The following is a 16,275-nucleotide window of genomic DNA, read 5'->3' on the forward strand; positions in this document are numbered from 1 at the left end:
TTTACAGTTGGGTTGCTGAGATACTGTCCCCCCCAGTATACTGAACTTCTGCAAAATAAAATGTCTTCCCTCAAAGGCATAACTGATGTATCCATTGCTTTGACCTGTATGTGTGGATGGAGTCAGCAATGGCATGACCCTAGCAGGGCTGGTAATGTCTTCACTTAAGGACACATGTGATTTGGGACAAAGGAGATCTTAAGCTTCTTCCGCATCTCTCCTTCCTGATCCTAGAGTTTGATTTCCTGAATTTTATCTTTGTAGCCCCATGAGAAAACCTAGGAGAGAGACAACTCTAAACTATGTTCAGTCGTTATATAAACTATGTTCAGTCTATTTATACTGTAGTGTAAATAAAGATTCGAATTGGTACAATCAGTTCAGAAAATTATTGGGCATTGTCCAGTAAAGTTAAAGACATGCATACCTATGACCTAGCGAGTCTGTTTCTAGGTCTGCACCCTATAAAAACGCATATGCTTGTGCCCAAGGAGGTATGTGTAAGGATGTTCAAGCAGTATGGTTTTCAGTAGTCCCAAACTGGAAAGGGCACAAATGTCCATCACCATTGAAAAGATAAACAGTGGTAAACACATTCAATGAAATACTGGACAGCAATGGGAATGAATAAACTATGGCTACATACGACATGGAAGAACCTTAAAAACATGATGTTGAGTAAAAGAAGCCACATGTAATAAAACATTCTTAGGAATCATTTATATAAAGTAAGAAAACCAGCAACGCTGAGGTCTACTATTTATGGATGTTGAACTTCCTAAAAAAGCAATGGTTCTCAAAACAGGGGTGATCTTGCTCCCCACCCCAGGGGGTATTTGTCAATGTCTGGAGACATTTTTGGTTGTCACAGTTGGGGGAGGGAGGTAATGCTGGCATCCAGTGGGTGGAGGCCGGGGATGCTGCTAAGCAGCCTACAGTCTGGAGGACAGCCTCCACAGTGAGGAATTGTCAGGATGAGACCAAAGCTACGAGAAACAAAAGCAAAAATAAATAAGTGGGATGACATCAAAGGGAAAAGCTTCTGCCCAGCAAAAGAAGCAATCAAGAAAACGAAAAGGCAGAAGAAATGGGAGAAAATATCTGCAAACCGTGTATCTGATGAAGAGTTAATAGCGAAATAACTCAATAGCAAAACAAAAACAAGACAAACCCAAATAATCCAATTTAAAAACAGGCAAAGGACCGGAATAGACATCTTTCCAATGAAGACATCCAGATGGCCAACAGACACATGAAAAAGTGGTCAACATCACTCATCATCAGGGAAACGCAAATCAAAACCACAAGAAGATATCACTTCACCTGTCAGGGTGGCTTTTATCAAAAAGACAAGTGATAGCAAGTGTTGGCGAGGATGTGGAGAAAAGGGAACCCTAGCGCACTGTTGGTAGGAATGTAAATTGGTGCAGCCCCTGTGGAAAATGGTATGGAAGTTCCTTAACAAATTAAAAATTAAAAATAGAACTACTGTATGATCCAGCAATCCCACTTCTGGGTGTATATCCAAAAGGATTGGAGTTAGGATCTCAAAGACGTATCTGCCCTCCCATGTTCATTGTAGTATTATTTACAACAGCCAAGATATGAAAACAACCTAAGTATCTATCTGCAGATAAATGGATAAAAAAGATGTGCCACCTCTCCCCCCACCCCCGTCTCTCTCTCTCCGTCTTTCTCTCTCTGTCTCTGTCTCTCCCTCTCCCTCTCTCGTGTGTGTGTGTGTGTGTGTGCATGTGTGTGTGTGTGTGTGTGTATACATACACATATTTCGGCCACAGCAAAAGGAAATCCTACCATTGGCGACAACATGGATGGACCTCGAGGGCATTGTGCTAAATGAAATAAGTCAGAGAAAGACAAATACTGATGATCTCATTTATATGTGGAATCTAAAAAAAAGACAAACATTCATAGAAACAGAGAGTAGAATGGTGGTTGCCTGGGATGGGGGAAATGAGGAGATGATGGTCAAATGGTACAAACTTCCAGTTATAAGATGAATAAATTCTGGGGATCTAGTGTACGGTATGGTGACTGTAATTAACAATACTATATTGTATACTTGTAAGTTTCTAAGAGAATAGATCTTAAATGTTCTCACCACACACACAAGATGCGGTAACTATGTGAGGTGATGGAAGTATGAACTCACCTTATTGTGGTCATTATTTCACAGTATAGGCATGTATCAGATTATCATATCATACACTTTATTTTTTTTAAAGATTTTATTTATTTATTTGACAGAGAGAGAGAAACACAGCGAGAGAGGGAACAGAAGCAGGGGGAGTGGGAGAGGGAGAAGCAGGCTTCCCGCTGAGCAGGGAGCCCGATGCGGGGCTCGATCCCAGGACCCTGGGACCATGACCTGAGCTGAAGGCAGATGCTTAACAACTGAGCCACCCAGGCGCCCCCATATCGTACACTTTAAACTTAAATAATGTTTTATGTTAATTATATCTCAATAAAGCTGGTGGGGGAGTGGAGAATTATTGGTTCCCAAATGTCAGCAGTGCTGGGGTTGAGAAATCCTGCTATAAAAGGGAAACAAAGAAGTCAAGTCCATCAAATACAGGGCAGTGTCTGCCAGTGGGATTGGGGGAGGGTGTTACAATGTAGCTGAGGGACTTGAGGCTCTCTGAGACACCAGTAGTATTCTATTTGTTGACCTCAGTGATGGTGATGATGGACGTGTGTTTTGCAATAATTCATTAAGCTGCACATTATATGTTATCAATTTTTTTATTACAAAATTTGAAAAATACTCTAGCAGGTGGATTGACAAGACAGTAGGATGGAAGAGTGTAGGCACTGGGTTTTAGGGAAGGGGTGCCCACCCAAGAGGGTCTCAGAGCTACTCTGTGGCAGGGCTGGGCCTCCAAGCAGGGCCTTATCCTCCTATCCTAAATAGGTTTTAGTGCTCAGATGGGCCCTTAGCTCCTCCTAAACTCTGAAGTTGAATCTGCTTCCATGGGTTTGTGTAAAGTTTTCCTGAAAAAGTAATCACACCTGGGCTGGCACTAAGTGTGGAAAATGTCAACTCAGCTTATAGGCAGGCAGAGTAAATGCAAACAAGGATTTTAATTTCAGTGCTCTGGTGGCAAGGACAGCCTTTAGTCCTGAAAATGCTGTAACGTTCGGGGGGCAGGAAGATGAGGAAATTCCACTTTGAGGGTGATACATTTTTTCTTAAAAGTGATACTGGTAGAGGAACTCCTAGAGATTATTTTTGAGTCCTCTCTGGGGGAAATGATAAACATCAGAGCAATTTATTATTTTTTGAAAAAGTGACTAACCAAAAGAGAACATTAGCCATGCAGGCTCTTCACGTAACGAGTGAATGGGATGAACTTCAGCCTTCTCTGGGGGAGGTCTCACGTGCTCTGGGTCATCTCCTGCGGTCACCCAACAGACAAAACCTGAATTTCAAAACCACTTGCCATGTTAACATGTAGTTTAAATGACCTAGGACAATACCGGCAAATTGTATGCACTTAAAAATATTTACTGAATGAGTGACCGAGTGAATAAATGAACAATACGGGAAGGATACTTAGGAACAGAGATGTGCAAATAAGACTTCTTGATTAGAGTGGTGTTGAAAATATGAAATATATTCAAATAGAAATAATGGGTGGAATTCAAATTGTTTAAGATTTAATAGAACTTTCAGAGTTCTGCACAATCTTCTAGGTCCCTTCTTGAGTCTTGAACGAGCGGACTGAGAATTGGAAAGGTGTAGGGTTCACTCTGAGGTGAATTTAGTGTCTTGCAGCATGAATCGATCATTTCTTTTCTCAAATGCTTTCTCTTATCCCCCCGGACCTTTCAAACACGGAAAAACAGCTCTATTGCCCTTAAGAATTTAACTCTGACTTAGCAATGACAATTTAGCAAGAAATATGCTAGCAGGCAGAAGTCATTCCTAGAATGTAAGCACACAGTTCAGGAATGATGGATTATTTTTGGCTTAGGATAATGCTGTTTCGTGACAACACATTTTTCAAAGGTAGCACACAAACAGAAAGTGAGGTGAGCCAATTTAACACGGAGGTGGCTTACTCAGAGGCAATGATCAAAGCACTGTGGTTAAGGTGTTTTTTTCTTTTTCTTTTTTTTAAAAAAGATTTTATTTATTTATTCATGAGAGACAGGGAGAGAGAGAGAGAGAGAGAGAGAGAGAGAGAGAGAGGCAGAGGCAGAGGGAGAAGCAGGCTCCCTGCTGAGCAGGGAGCCTGATGCGGGACTCGATCCCAGGACCCTGGGATCATGACCTGAGCCGAAAGCAGATGCTTAACCATCTGAGCCATCCAGGCGCCCAAGGTGTTTTTTTAAAAATGTTACTTATTTATCTGAGAGAGAGAGAGTGCACACGCGCACGAGTGGGGGGGAGGGGCAGAGGGAGAGGGAGAAGCAGACCCCCCGCTGAACAGGGAGCCAGACTCGGACTCAGGGCGGGACTCGATCCCAGAACCCCGGGATCATGACCTGAGCCGAAGGCAGAAGCTTAACCGACTGAGCCACCCGGACACCCCACGGTTAAGGCTTTTAAATCCAGGGACCCACCTTGTATTGTTTATGCATATTAATAATGAATCAGTTTCTGTAGGGAAAGGGATTTTTAGCTTTGGAGGTTTAATGCCAGCTATGACAGAGAACGAAATCCTAAAGCTGGAGAGTTCAGCTTTCTAAACAGACCACGGTGAAGCGAAGGTCCCTACGTTGGTCCTGGCTGCATTCTCTGAAAGATGCTGTACGGCGAAGCTTATGCCGCTCCTCTGCCTTAGCCTACGGGTCTTTGCTGACATAGCTCGAACGGCTGCTTTCAGCAGCAGAGCAGAGTGAAAGGGACGAGGGGACTTGAGCGCGTCATTTTTCCAGCTCTGCCTGGAGGTGTGAGGGAGCACAGAGGGCCTCCAAGGTGAGCGGGCATGCTCTGGTCCCCCAGGCAGCAGAGGGGAAGGAGACCCGCGCAGCGCAGGCTGCAGGGGGACAACATCGACTTTCTCTTAAGACAGGCAGCACGCTGGTCGTAAGTTCCTGTTCAGGGCAAGGGACTGGTTTTAAATTTATTTTTATGTTATTGCAGTATAAAATACACATAGTGAAGGGTGTAAATTACAGAAATCTGAACTGTAGTGCTCAATGAATTTTTACATATGGGTGTCCTTGGGTAGCTGTTGAACCGATCAAGATACAGAACATTTCCAGCACCCCAAAAGGTTCCCTTGTACCCCCTTCCCAGTCAATACCAACTCCCTACCTTGGTAGTAGATATTTATTTGTTTATATTTATTTCACTTGTTTATTTATCCCTGTTCTGGCTTCTACGGCCATAGGTCGGTCACAATTGCCTATTTCAGTTCAACATTTGAATTTCAATTCCTGAACAAATAAGTAGAATCATACATTGTGTCCTATTTTGTGTATGATTTCTTTCTCTCAACTTTTGTGAGAATAATCCATGTCATTGTGTGCATCAGTATTCTGTTCCTTTCATTGCTGAGTAATATCCCATTGTATGGACAGACCACCGTTGGTTCATCACGGAGCTGTTGATGGACATCTGGATTGTTTCCATTTCGGCGATTCTACCTAAAGATTATAAATATCCTTGTACATGAGGAAGCCATTAGCACCCATTTCTCTACGTATCTAGGAGTGGAAATCCTGGATCAGAGGGCAAGCGTGTAATCAGCTTTAGCAGATACAATCTTAGAGTTTTCCAGAAAGATGAATGGTCATGGGATTATCTAGAAGTAGATTCCTCAGGATACCTGGGCCCCTGGCTTCAGATTCCCAGTTTTTTACAATTTCCATATTTACAATTATGATGCCATTGTTTTCAAAATATTATTAGTTGGGTGGTTCATCCAACTAAATTCTAAGGGCTCAAACATGGGGGACACATCTTATTTCCCTTCTTCCCACCCTGTACACCTACACAGAGCAGGGGAAGGGCCACTGGCCACGTCCAGTACCGTGGGAACCCTGAAGAATGGAGACAAGCCACCCATAAACCCACCTTCCACTGGATAGCTACCCCTCTTGGGCTTGGATTGATGGATTTCACTGGGTCTGGAGTCTCCACTCTGGCCCCAGACCCTGCCTTTGTCTGGACTTAGCTCGTGGGAAACTGCACACAAATCACAGGATGCCAGGCGCGGGGAGGGACCTCTGGGGTATTTAAAAGTGCATGCTTCCACGAGGGATTGCAGAACAGAGGCCAGTTTTCAGTGGTGTTGTGAACCTCCGGTGTGTGCTAAAAATTATTTGGTTCATCTGGCAGCATTTGCAAAGAGTGTATGTTTCTTCTGTTTCCAAATTCTTGCTGTGTCCTTTTCCGATGTGCACCTAAAAACTATGGCACAGAAAGCGGTGCTTCGAGCCCTGCCCCCAACCCCCAACTCAGATCCAGCCTGGCACCCACACCAGTCCTGCCGTTTTGGCAGATTCTCCAGGCCTCCGGCTTCCAGCGGGGTTCCCCAGACATGCCCAGGTCCTGCAAGCCTTCTGGGACTCAGTTTACCCAAAGTGGCACGGTCAGGCCGGCAGCCAGCCCGGCCTTCCTCCCGTCTGCAGTCCCCCCAGGCTGCATTACTTGGCCCCTCTCAGGCCTGCCCTCTCCTAGGGTTCCCGCCATTGAGACTCTCCCAAAGGAGGGCTTTCCAAACACCGAAACTCCGCCCTCGCCGGAGCGGGTTCCGAATCGCCTTCCAGCGTCAGGCCCACACCCCTTTCAAAGTTAGCCAAAGTCGCTCTTTTTGGAAACCCAAGCTCGCCCTCTCGCTGGTGTTGAGGGCTTTAGCAGCCCCAGCCCTGGCAGCCCGGGTCCCACGGGCCTGGCAGGGGTGGAGTGGCAGGAGGTAGGAGCGCCGGCCGCCCTGACACCTGTCGTGGGCGCGCTCGGTCGCTGCGGCCCCCAACGGCAGGCGGCGGCGGCCTTGACAGGAGCCGCCAAGAGCGGAAGGAATTAAGCGCCCGCCCATCCCATCTGACTCGGCCGCTCCCCTCCTCTCCTCCTCCTCCTCCCCCTCCTCTCCTCCTCCTCCTCCTCCAGCACCACCACCACCACCTCCTCCTTCTCCTTCCTCTGCGCGGCTGCCGCCACCTCCTCCCGGTCCCTGTCAGCTTCTCGGCGGGACGCTGGTGCCTGCGGGCTTTGCAGCGCGCTCCAGGCGCAGGGAACGGGGCTCGCGTCCGGGGGCTGGCCCGGGATGGCGGTGAAATAGGGGGACCTCGGAGAGGCGCCTCGACCCCAGGCTGTGCGCGGGGGCCCGTCACTTCTTCTCGGTGGCGACATGGGGGACCCGGTATACCGCGACAAACCGCAGCTGCACTACGCGGTGAGTGTCCCGGCGCGCGCAGAGGCGACAGGGGGCGCCACTTGGCCGGCCTGGGAGGGGACAGCGAGGGGTTGATGGGATCCGCGTCTCCCCAGAGGTCCTCGGTCGGGGGTTAGGGGGGTGGAAGGTGTCGCGGGCGTCACTCCCCAGTGTCACCTGCTTAGAAACTTGGCTGCACCTTAGAATGGGAGCCCCCACCCCTGAAGCCCGCGTTCCTTTACCCCGCGGGGTGGACACTGCGTTCGGGGCCAGAGGCTGGACCCTGCTGCCGCCTCGATGGCCAGGGCGGAGAAATGGGGCTCCTGGGGCCCAGTTCGCCCATTCAGCCTTCGGTCAGATATGCTGCAGGAACGAGAATAGAACTGGACGGGAGGCAGGGCTGCTCCGTGATCTGAGCGTGTGGCCGGCTAGTGGACTCTCCGGAGAAAATGCTGCAGGGCACTTTGGGGTGCAGCCGGTTTGCTTCTGGAAAAGAGGGTGTGCATTTCCCTCAGAGTTTGTAGCAGGACAGACTGTTGCACATTATCTGATGAACACGAGAGGACGCCAGGGGGTCTTCTCCCAGTGGCTTCTCTCCTCCCTATTGACTCAAATACTCCGCAGATATTTACTGGGGACCTACTGCGTGCCAGGCACCGCGTGCGCTTCGGCGCGGGGCTCCGCAGGACACAACAGACTAAAAGCTCATGGGCTTTTCCTCTTTTAAAGAAGGAGTCAAGATTTCAAGGTGAATGACTGACGGACCAAATCCAGATTCTAGCTTAAGTTTATTTTTGAGAGAGAGAGAGAGAGAGAGAGAGAGAAAAGGAAGATGTTTCTGAGGAACGAGGACTACTCCTGAAGGTTCTGAATGCCTCCTGCAGGAAGCCGGCGGGCAGCCGCGTTAGCTCACTGCACTCTTCGGGCATTTATTTTCCACTTGTAAGATGTGGTGTTTTGAGATGGGCCATTGCAGTCGTCCGGCCATCTGCTACTTTACTGAGTTCTCCTTGACACGATGTTCACTGCTGAGATTATACATGCTACTTTAAAATCGGAGAGAAGCAGGCAAAAAGTTAAGAATCGTCAGTATTTAAAATCAGGCTGACAGTTATCCGTCTGGAATTCGTGTCCTCCAAAATGCGCTCTCCACATTAAAAAAAATATTTTTAAAGAAAGGAGTGGAGGTGGACAGGAGTGGTAGGTACAGAGGTCCTGGTTCTTGTTGCCAGGGTGGGTCCTGGATCAGCTGGGGGGCCATTGGGCTAACCTGGAAGCTCTGCCCTTTCAGTTGATGGGTTGGGGGAAAAAAAGAGGGCCTGAATGAGAAAATCATCAGGGTCCCTACAGGGTGAACATTCTAGGAACCTTATGATGGCTTTCTCTAGTTTTGCCAGTTACTTGCCTTGAAATGACAAGTGAGACGCTAGTAAGTTACTAATGCTCGTTTTTGGAGACACTAGCCGTGCGGTGATTTTCCTTTTAAAGTGGTATTAAGGGTAACCCATTTTTGGCAGAGGTTTCTTTGCACTGAAGGATCTGGAGTCTGTGCTCATTATGCCCAGTCGACATCTTACCCCACCACCTTTTCCAGATTTTGAACTGTGTGCTGATGCCCTTTGATTTGCCATCTGAGGTCTCTATGCCATTTACGAGGTGGAGGAGGAAAGGGGAGAACTGGTTCCTTAATTTTAAAAAAATCTATTCATTCTACGAATGATTATTGCCTCAGTTATGCAAATGCATCCCCAAACAATCTAAAAACTATTTTCGCTCAGCTGTCTCATTCTGCTAAAAGCACAAACTCAGAGTCAGGCTACTGCTGACATCTCTGCCTGTGCTCTGAAGATTCGCTGATGAACTAGCCTTTCATTCTAGCACAGATCACCACATGCATGTTTTCTGATTTAGGACTATAAAAAAGAAGATTCCAGAGGGAATTTGTTGGCTTTCAGGTTGGAAGAAGTCCCCCGGGGTCCTCTGAAGTTTCTCATGCATACTTTAGGGTGATAAAGCAGCAGTATTCAGCAGCTCTGTATCAGTCCCAAGTCAAAAGAATGTTCTTTATGAAGTGTGACCCATTGCTTTTCATATTAACATAACCCTCTATGGCTTAACATCTCTTCTAACACTGCTCTCTTCGTCTGCTTCCCCCATACTGGTTTAAGTAATTCCAAAAGCTTGTTTTGCCTTTTAGCACGAATAGTCACTTCCTTTGCGCCACATGGTTCTGCCCCACTGTGTATTGTCCTGGGGTCTTGGGGGCTTTTTTAGTCTGTGTCTTCCTGGAAAAGAAATACCCTTCATGTGTTCTCAGTAGCTCTTGCCTACCCTGAGATATAATCCAGGGGGCAAGTATTTAATGTTCTCCCTTCGGTGCTTTTTCGTTTGTCCCAGGCGAGACTGCCCGTAAGAAATCAGTGGCTCACATTTTATTCATTCGTCAAACATTTGTTGAGTGCCTATTGTGTGCCAGCTATTAGGTCAGTTTTCTAAAGGGACGACTGAATAGTGAAAATGTTAAGAATTGCCACGAACACTTTGCTCATCTTTTTATAATGGTCACCGGGAGAGAAACACAAACACTCACAGAGACAAGAGCATCCTCCATTTGTATAACGTGACACTTTTCCAAAGTATAGCACCACCGTCTTCTTGTTTTTATCATCAGAACAAAAATGTTCTGTAGCAGCTAATGTTCTCCTCCCAACCTTTCCTCCCACGGTTTTCCCACGTTCGGTTTATGGTGACTCCGTCCTTCCAGCTGGGTGTCGTCCTTGACGCCTTTTGGTGACTTGGTCAGATTTGCATTTTGGAACATCTGCTTGGAGCCCAGGATGGAGCTGAGGGTGAGCAGGAGCCAGAGTGCATCCTGGTGGTGGGGCCAGTGAGAGAGGGGAGTAGAATGACCTCCATAGGACGGCAGCTGGGCCGGAGGTGGAGAGGAGTTAGGGGATCTGAGAGATACTTTGGACCGTGAACCAGCCGGTCTTCGTTTGCATGGGCCACAGAGATGCTGGGGTATGACAGTCGGGGATGATGTGCGTGAATCAGTGATTGCCTGGCAACACTTTTAGAGAAACGGCAGGTCATGATAAGCCCCTCCTTATTACCGTTATACAAGCTGCAAAGCGTTTGGACGCAGTGTGTGTCAAATCCAGCTAGTGGGTTAGACAGGTTTTCTGTTTCGTGGCCGAGGAAACCCAAGCCTAGAGCAGTGGAGCTCAAGGTGGCACGGGTGTAGCTGGTGACAGAATGGAGTGCTCTCTCCAAGTGCCCTGATTTCGCACAGCTCGTCTGACGCATTTAGACAATTGAGATGGGTGAGCCGAGCTGTACTTCCCCCTCCCTGTTCTGTCACCATAATAAACCAACAATCAAATATTGTCCCTTCAGTGACTTAATGTGACCATCCACATTGTCGAATCGCATGGCCAAATAGCCCTTTAATTGGACAGGTATAGACAAAACCCAAATTTTAAGGTATCTATTGAGTTCAGTGCCATGTCTCTATGTCTTTCTCAGGGTTTCTTAACCTCAGCAACATGCACATTTGGGGCAGGATAATTTTTTGTGGTGGGGCCGCCCCGCGCGGCATCCCTGGGCTCTACACATTAGATGCCGGTAGCGCCCCTTCTCACCAGCTGTGACGACCAAAAATATCTCCAGACATTGCCAGATGTCCCCTGGGGGGCAAAATTGCTCCCACTTGAGACCCACTGCGGTGTGTGATTTTCACGCATGTTTTTAGGAAGAGGTGACAATTACTGTGTAACAAGAAGATCTGAAAAGAGGAAACATGGTAAATGTTATGAGTATTATGTATACTATTCAGGGGACATACAGAACTTCAGAGACAGGCCGACACAGAGGCTCAGAGAGAGGCTCAAACCCTGGGGGCAGAGTAATGGGTCACCCGGTTTCCACGATCGCGGCCTTCACAGTTACCTCCTGCTCTTGGTGATCCCAAAAAGTTAGGTGGCTTGGCCTGGGTTAAAGATTACATTAATCTACCTTCCCCAACAGTCCCCGTATGCTTTCTTCCATTAACCACAAACAAAATATTACAAACCTTGATTGTCTGCCAAGATCATGTAGCGTAGGTCTAATTTCATGCAGTTAAGTATGGTGACTCCTTCAGTAGAATTACACAGTAGAATTACTGTGCTGAGCCTTGGTTTTAGAACAAGTTATCAGAGGCACTTTTGAGCAGCTCACGAATACTATCATCCGAAGCAACTCCCTGGAGGCGCACACTTATTTTCATCCCCCTTCTATGAAAGGGAAACAAGGAGGAAGTTTCACGATGCCTCTGGCTAAGATAAATCTATGTGTGGGGTGATGTGTGTTCTGTTCACTGAGGTGTGACAGAAAAGCAGGGGGATTAGACTCTGACTTGACACTGATCCCGGGGGAGTCCAGCTGTCAAGGTGTAGCCATTCCCGTCCCTCGGGCCCGTCTACTTCTGAGCTCCTCCGTTGCTGACCTCACTTCCTCTTCGGTGTGATTGCCCCACCGTCTGTGCTCTTGACCACAGCCCCAACGTTAAACGCTGACCATTCCCTGGCTGTATGTGACCCCTCCTTAAGGAAGCCACCGGAAGGGCTAGGCTGCCTACCCTGAGACCGAGCCTCTCTTTACCGCAAACGGTTAAGGTCTTAATACGCAAGCTGCCAAATTTGCCCTCTGTGAACATTTGATTTCCAAAGACTTTGAAGCCATTAAGTTCACTTAATAATTCAGTGGTGCTGATTATAGGACATTCTTTGGTAATCCTGAAGACACCCCGAACTGGGCGCTGTTGCAGGGCCGAGCTGATACGCATCAGTTATCATCCATCAGCGCTGCCGGTGTAGACATCTTAGGAAATTGAGCAGGACTGGTACTGACCTGCTGCACGGCCCAGAATTCACCTTTGTAGCTCTCTGCTTGTCGTCTGTCTCCTCACAAAAGCTAGTGTTTGGCTCGTTACAAGTAAATGGGAGATTACTGAATCCCCTTAATTCACAGCTCTACTAATTGTGGATGCCCTTTCCGGCCCCACCCCTACCCCACAACGTGCTGTCTTTTTGGTTGCTCTGAGAGCTTTTCCTTTATGTGGTCCCTTTGCTGTGGCACTCCCATCATCTTAGGAAGCTACATCCCCCACCCTTGAAGACCCTTCTTAAGCACCACTGTGAATGCATAAATAATCCAACTCCTCTTGCATGTTGCATTACATAGCTGCCAATTGTAGGAAAACAAATACTACTCTTTGCCTCGTCCTTTCTGCTAATGAACTCATGTGATTTACTTCTCCCATTCCCCACCCTGTGATAACCCTGGACCAAGTATGCTTGAGTCTCAACTTGGCTGTGACGTTATTGTCTCGTCCCATGCAGCCCTTGCTGGCTTTCCGATTTCTCACTTGCCCCTTGCCCGTGTCACCTTCAGCCTTTCCCGTCTCAGTAGGTGGCCAGCCGCTCGGTGAGCTGCGCAGGCCAGAGTGCCTCGGGGGCAGCCCTGCCAGGTCTGTGTCGCAGTGCTCTCCAAATCCATCCTCTTCTTTGCATCCCCGCTGCTGTCACCTAAATCCAAGCACCCAGCTGTCCACACTAAGACAACATGGTAACCCTATATTCCAATCGTAGGACCAGCGAGATCTTTTAAAAAGATAATGCAATTGTGACATTTCGGCGCTTAAAGCTCTCCAGTTGGCTTCCATTACACTTAGACCGATCTCTTCGTCCATGACCATGGCCTTCCAAGTCCTCCCACATGGCCCCACCCTGCTCCCTAACACCCTCCCTCACCTTATCACTGCCCAGCCACCTGAGTGTCCCTTCCGTTCCTCGAATGCAACCAGCTCTTTCCCACCCGAGGCTTTTGTACTCGCTGTCTGTTCTGCCTGAGATGTTCTTTGTGCGGCAGGCTTTTATCGTGCCCTCCAAACTGCGAGAGAAAACGTCACCTTCCCTGAGTGCTCTTTGCGAAGTGCTTCTGACCTCACTCAGTCACCCGTGATTAGATCACGCGGGCCACTGTCTTCGTGTTTGCCTCACTCCTTGGTCTTCTGTCACACATTCACCGTTTGTCTGTCGCTCCCTACCAATGTGGAAGTGTGTTCAGGTCAATGACCCAGTCATTCTTTTCCCACGGTAGCCCCACTGCTTCGAGGGCGCCCGGCCTGGGGTAGGCACCCAACAAATAGCCCGGAGTAGAGGCCCTTTGTAATCTTGGGCCTTAGTTTTTAAACATTTCCTGTCTGCTCTCCTGTGTCAGCCTTTAGCTGACTTCTTGATTTATTAGTGTCGAACAGCCTTGTCTAAATTTGCTACTTCTATTCTGATGGAGCTGGGGTACCAGTTTATTAAATCTATTAGTCCTGGGTCTAAAATTAGGAATCATAATCTCCGAAGTAGGATGGGAGCGATTCTCAGAAAGCCTGCACGCATGGACATGGGACCCGTGACTGTGTGTGAGTGAGGAGCTAAGGTCCGCTTCCATTCTGCAACCGCTCATCGAGGATGTGATATGGACAGGCCTGCTCCGGGGAAAATGCAGAGGCCCTGAACGAAGAGCAAAAGGAAGGAGGAGGGAGACAGCTCCCCCGTAGCTTTTTGCTCTCAGTCCCATCCAGGTTGGAGGTCTCCCGGGCAGCCCAGCCTGGCAGGTATGTCGGTGGTCTGTCTAGCTTGCCATCGACAAGGACTGCAGGGCCCTTTCTTAAGTCCTGGCCATGTGACGGAATGGAAATTACATGGCCTGTTTTAGATTGTAAGCTCCGAAATGATGGGAGTAAATGGATTTCAAGGTCTTAGGTGCTTGTAAAATTTTGGACTAAGATCCACCAGGGTTTACAAATGAATGCAATTAATTTCATATCCTTTAACATAGCTTCTCAGATTTTCTGATTCTAACGTTATTTTCAAAAGACCCACCTTTCTGATTTGTGTTATTCTTAACTACATTCTGAATACTTACAAACGTGAAAGATAGATCAAACAAAACAACAAGGTCTCCCACCAATCATTCTAGGGTACAGCTTTCTCCGACCTCATGGTGACGACTTGGAGGCAAATATGGGATACGTCTCAATTTGGATGAGTTCTACACAAAGTATAAGACTAATTTGTTCATTCAAATATGATCATCGTTACTAAAGGCTCTTTCCCTGAGAGATGTCATGACCGTTTGAAATGAAAACTGGTCAGGATTTTCTCCCCTTCTCTCTGGTTATTTGACACATTCTTTGAACTCTTCTAACTTAAAAATTTTTCAGAGTACAATTTGAGTGTTTGGAGTGTCAGCTAAATTAGATTTCTGAAATGAAGTTTTCAGAAGAATTTGGAGTTGTGGCTTTGGGGAAGAGTTGCCATGGAAACAGCAGAAGACGTTCGGATGAATAAACTTTAAAAATATTTTTGAATGACCCCTTTCTGCAGCTGACTGAAATATCTGGTAAAGAAACGTATAAGTCAGTCCAAGTAAAATAAAGAGGCGAAAAGCCTCCCTCCAGCATGTGGAGCCCCTCGGCTGTGCAGCCGCGGAGCTCCCCTGCGCCAGGTGGGTGCCACTCCACATGGGCAGAGCTCCCCGACATCGCTCTGGATTCCTCCAGCACTGTTTGCATTAGATCCACAGGATAATAATAGTTTAGCGAGAGAATGGAATCTCGAGTTTGCTGGAAGACTTTGAAAATGGTAACACATAGTATTATTTTTGTAAGTATTTATGCGCATGACCTTCATAGTCCCATTATGATGTCACTTTGATGGTCTAAGCAAAATGTAAAACACTGATCTCAAAAGATGAGGCATTCCCCCACCTTAGCTCAGGAGGAAGATGGCGCACCCGAACAGACTTCGCTTCAGGAACGAACTATCCCTGATGTGTCAGTAAGTTTAAGGGAACCCCAAAGGGGGTGGTGCAGCACGAAGCCTTAGCAGCACGGGAAGCTGTTACCCTGTGGGCACCGGGAAGGGCCGGGGTTACCAGAACCCCGTGACTTCCAACCTCAGCCGAAGGAGCCCCGGAAATGTACCCAGAGAGGATTGCAGCAAGGGCAGAATATGGAGAAGCAGGGATGGGGTGGGACGAGGAGTACCCTGACCTGTTGGTCTTCCTGCTCTCTCATCTCCCCTTTCTAGTACCAAGCCCAGCCCATCCACTGAGAGGCAGTCCATGGGGATCAGCCTCACAGGACACAGGCCAGCAGAGAGATGGGCGGAAGTTTTTGTTTTGTTTTGGCAGAAGCAGGAGGGGAGAGTTTGCAAACATAAAACTCATCCTATGCATGTTCAGTTTTCTTTGGGGTTTACTTACACTGTGAAAGACCCTAAATTCCTAAGTATATGGAAGATTTTCAGATTGCTTAGAATGTCTCTTTTCTCTCCCCTGTGGGTTGTTTCAATGACCACATTTAAACGAGTAATGTGTTATGCCAGCTGCATCCATATGTGATGTGCATGTCTTTAAAAATATTCATATTACAAGCCTATTAAAGTACTCTCTCTTCACTTATTATACCATGATATATTTTACATATGTATTGTAGTGAATTTCATATTGAGAAGCTCTGTACTTGATTCAAAAATACTTTGGTCTAAATTTCTTAATATAAATTTAAACTATAATCAGTTTTTCCCCTATATGCCCATTGGAATAGTCTAACGTAATTTATTTCCCAAACAATGAAAAAGGAAGAATTGGTGTGGCTCTTTTTCTGGTCGATGGGTACAGAGTTTGAATCCTTAATGTTATACATCAAAATGGGTTGATCCGTGCTTTCATGAAAAGTTATTCTCATTTCTCTCTGGTGGGTGAGGAGTGGTTGCAAGTGAGGACTACGGTTTAACCACCCTGTTAACTCCAGTTAACTTAGCAGAGAGAAAACTACCGTTTCAACCCTGACTGCAGAAAGTGCCTCTCATTCCTAAGTTAGTTCCCT

The 16,275-nt window shown here is 47.2% G+C and overlaps 1 protein-coding gene across 1 annotated transcript in view; it reads left to right on the plus strand.

The window, feature by feature from the left end:
* The first annotated feature begins 6,767 nt into the window (after nucleotides 1-6,767).
* Nucleotides 6,768-16,275, plus strand: part of ARHGAP6 (Rho GTPase activating protein 6) — a 242,810-nt gene continuing 233,302 nt past the window's right edge. Inside the window, exon 1 of the mRNA XM_078065257.1 lies at nucleotides 6,768-7,367. Coding sequence (XP_077921383.1) covers nucleotides 7,323-7,367 — 45 coding nt within the window. The 5' untranslated portion in view covers nucleotides 6,768-7,322. The remainder of the gene's footprint in view (nucleotides 7,368-16,275) is intronic.

This window comes from Halichoerus grypus, chromosome X (assembly GCF_964656455.1).
Source record: "Halichoerus grypus chromosome X, mHalGry1.hap1.1, whole genome shotgun sequence".
Taxonomy (NCBI): Eukaryota; Metazoa; Chordata; class Mammalia; order Carnivora; family Phocidae; genus Halichoerus; species Halichoerus grypus.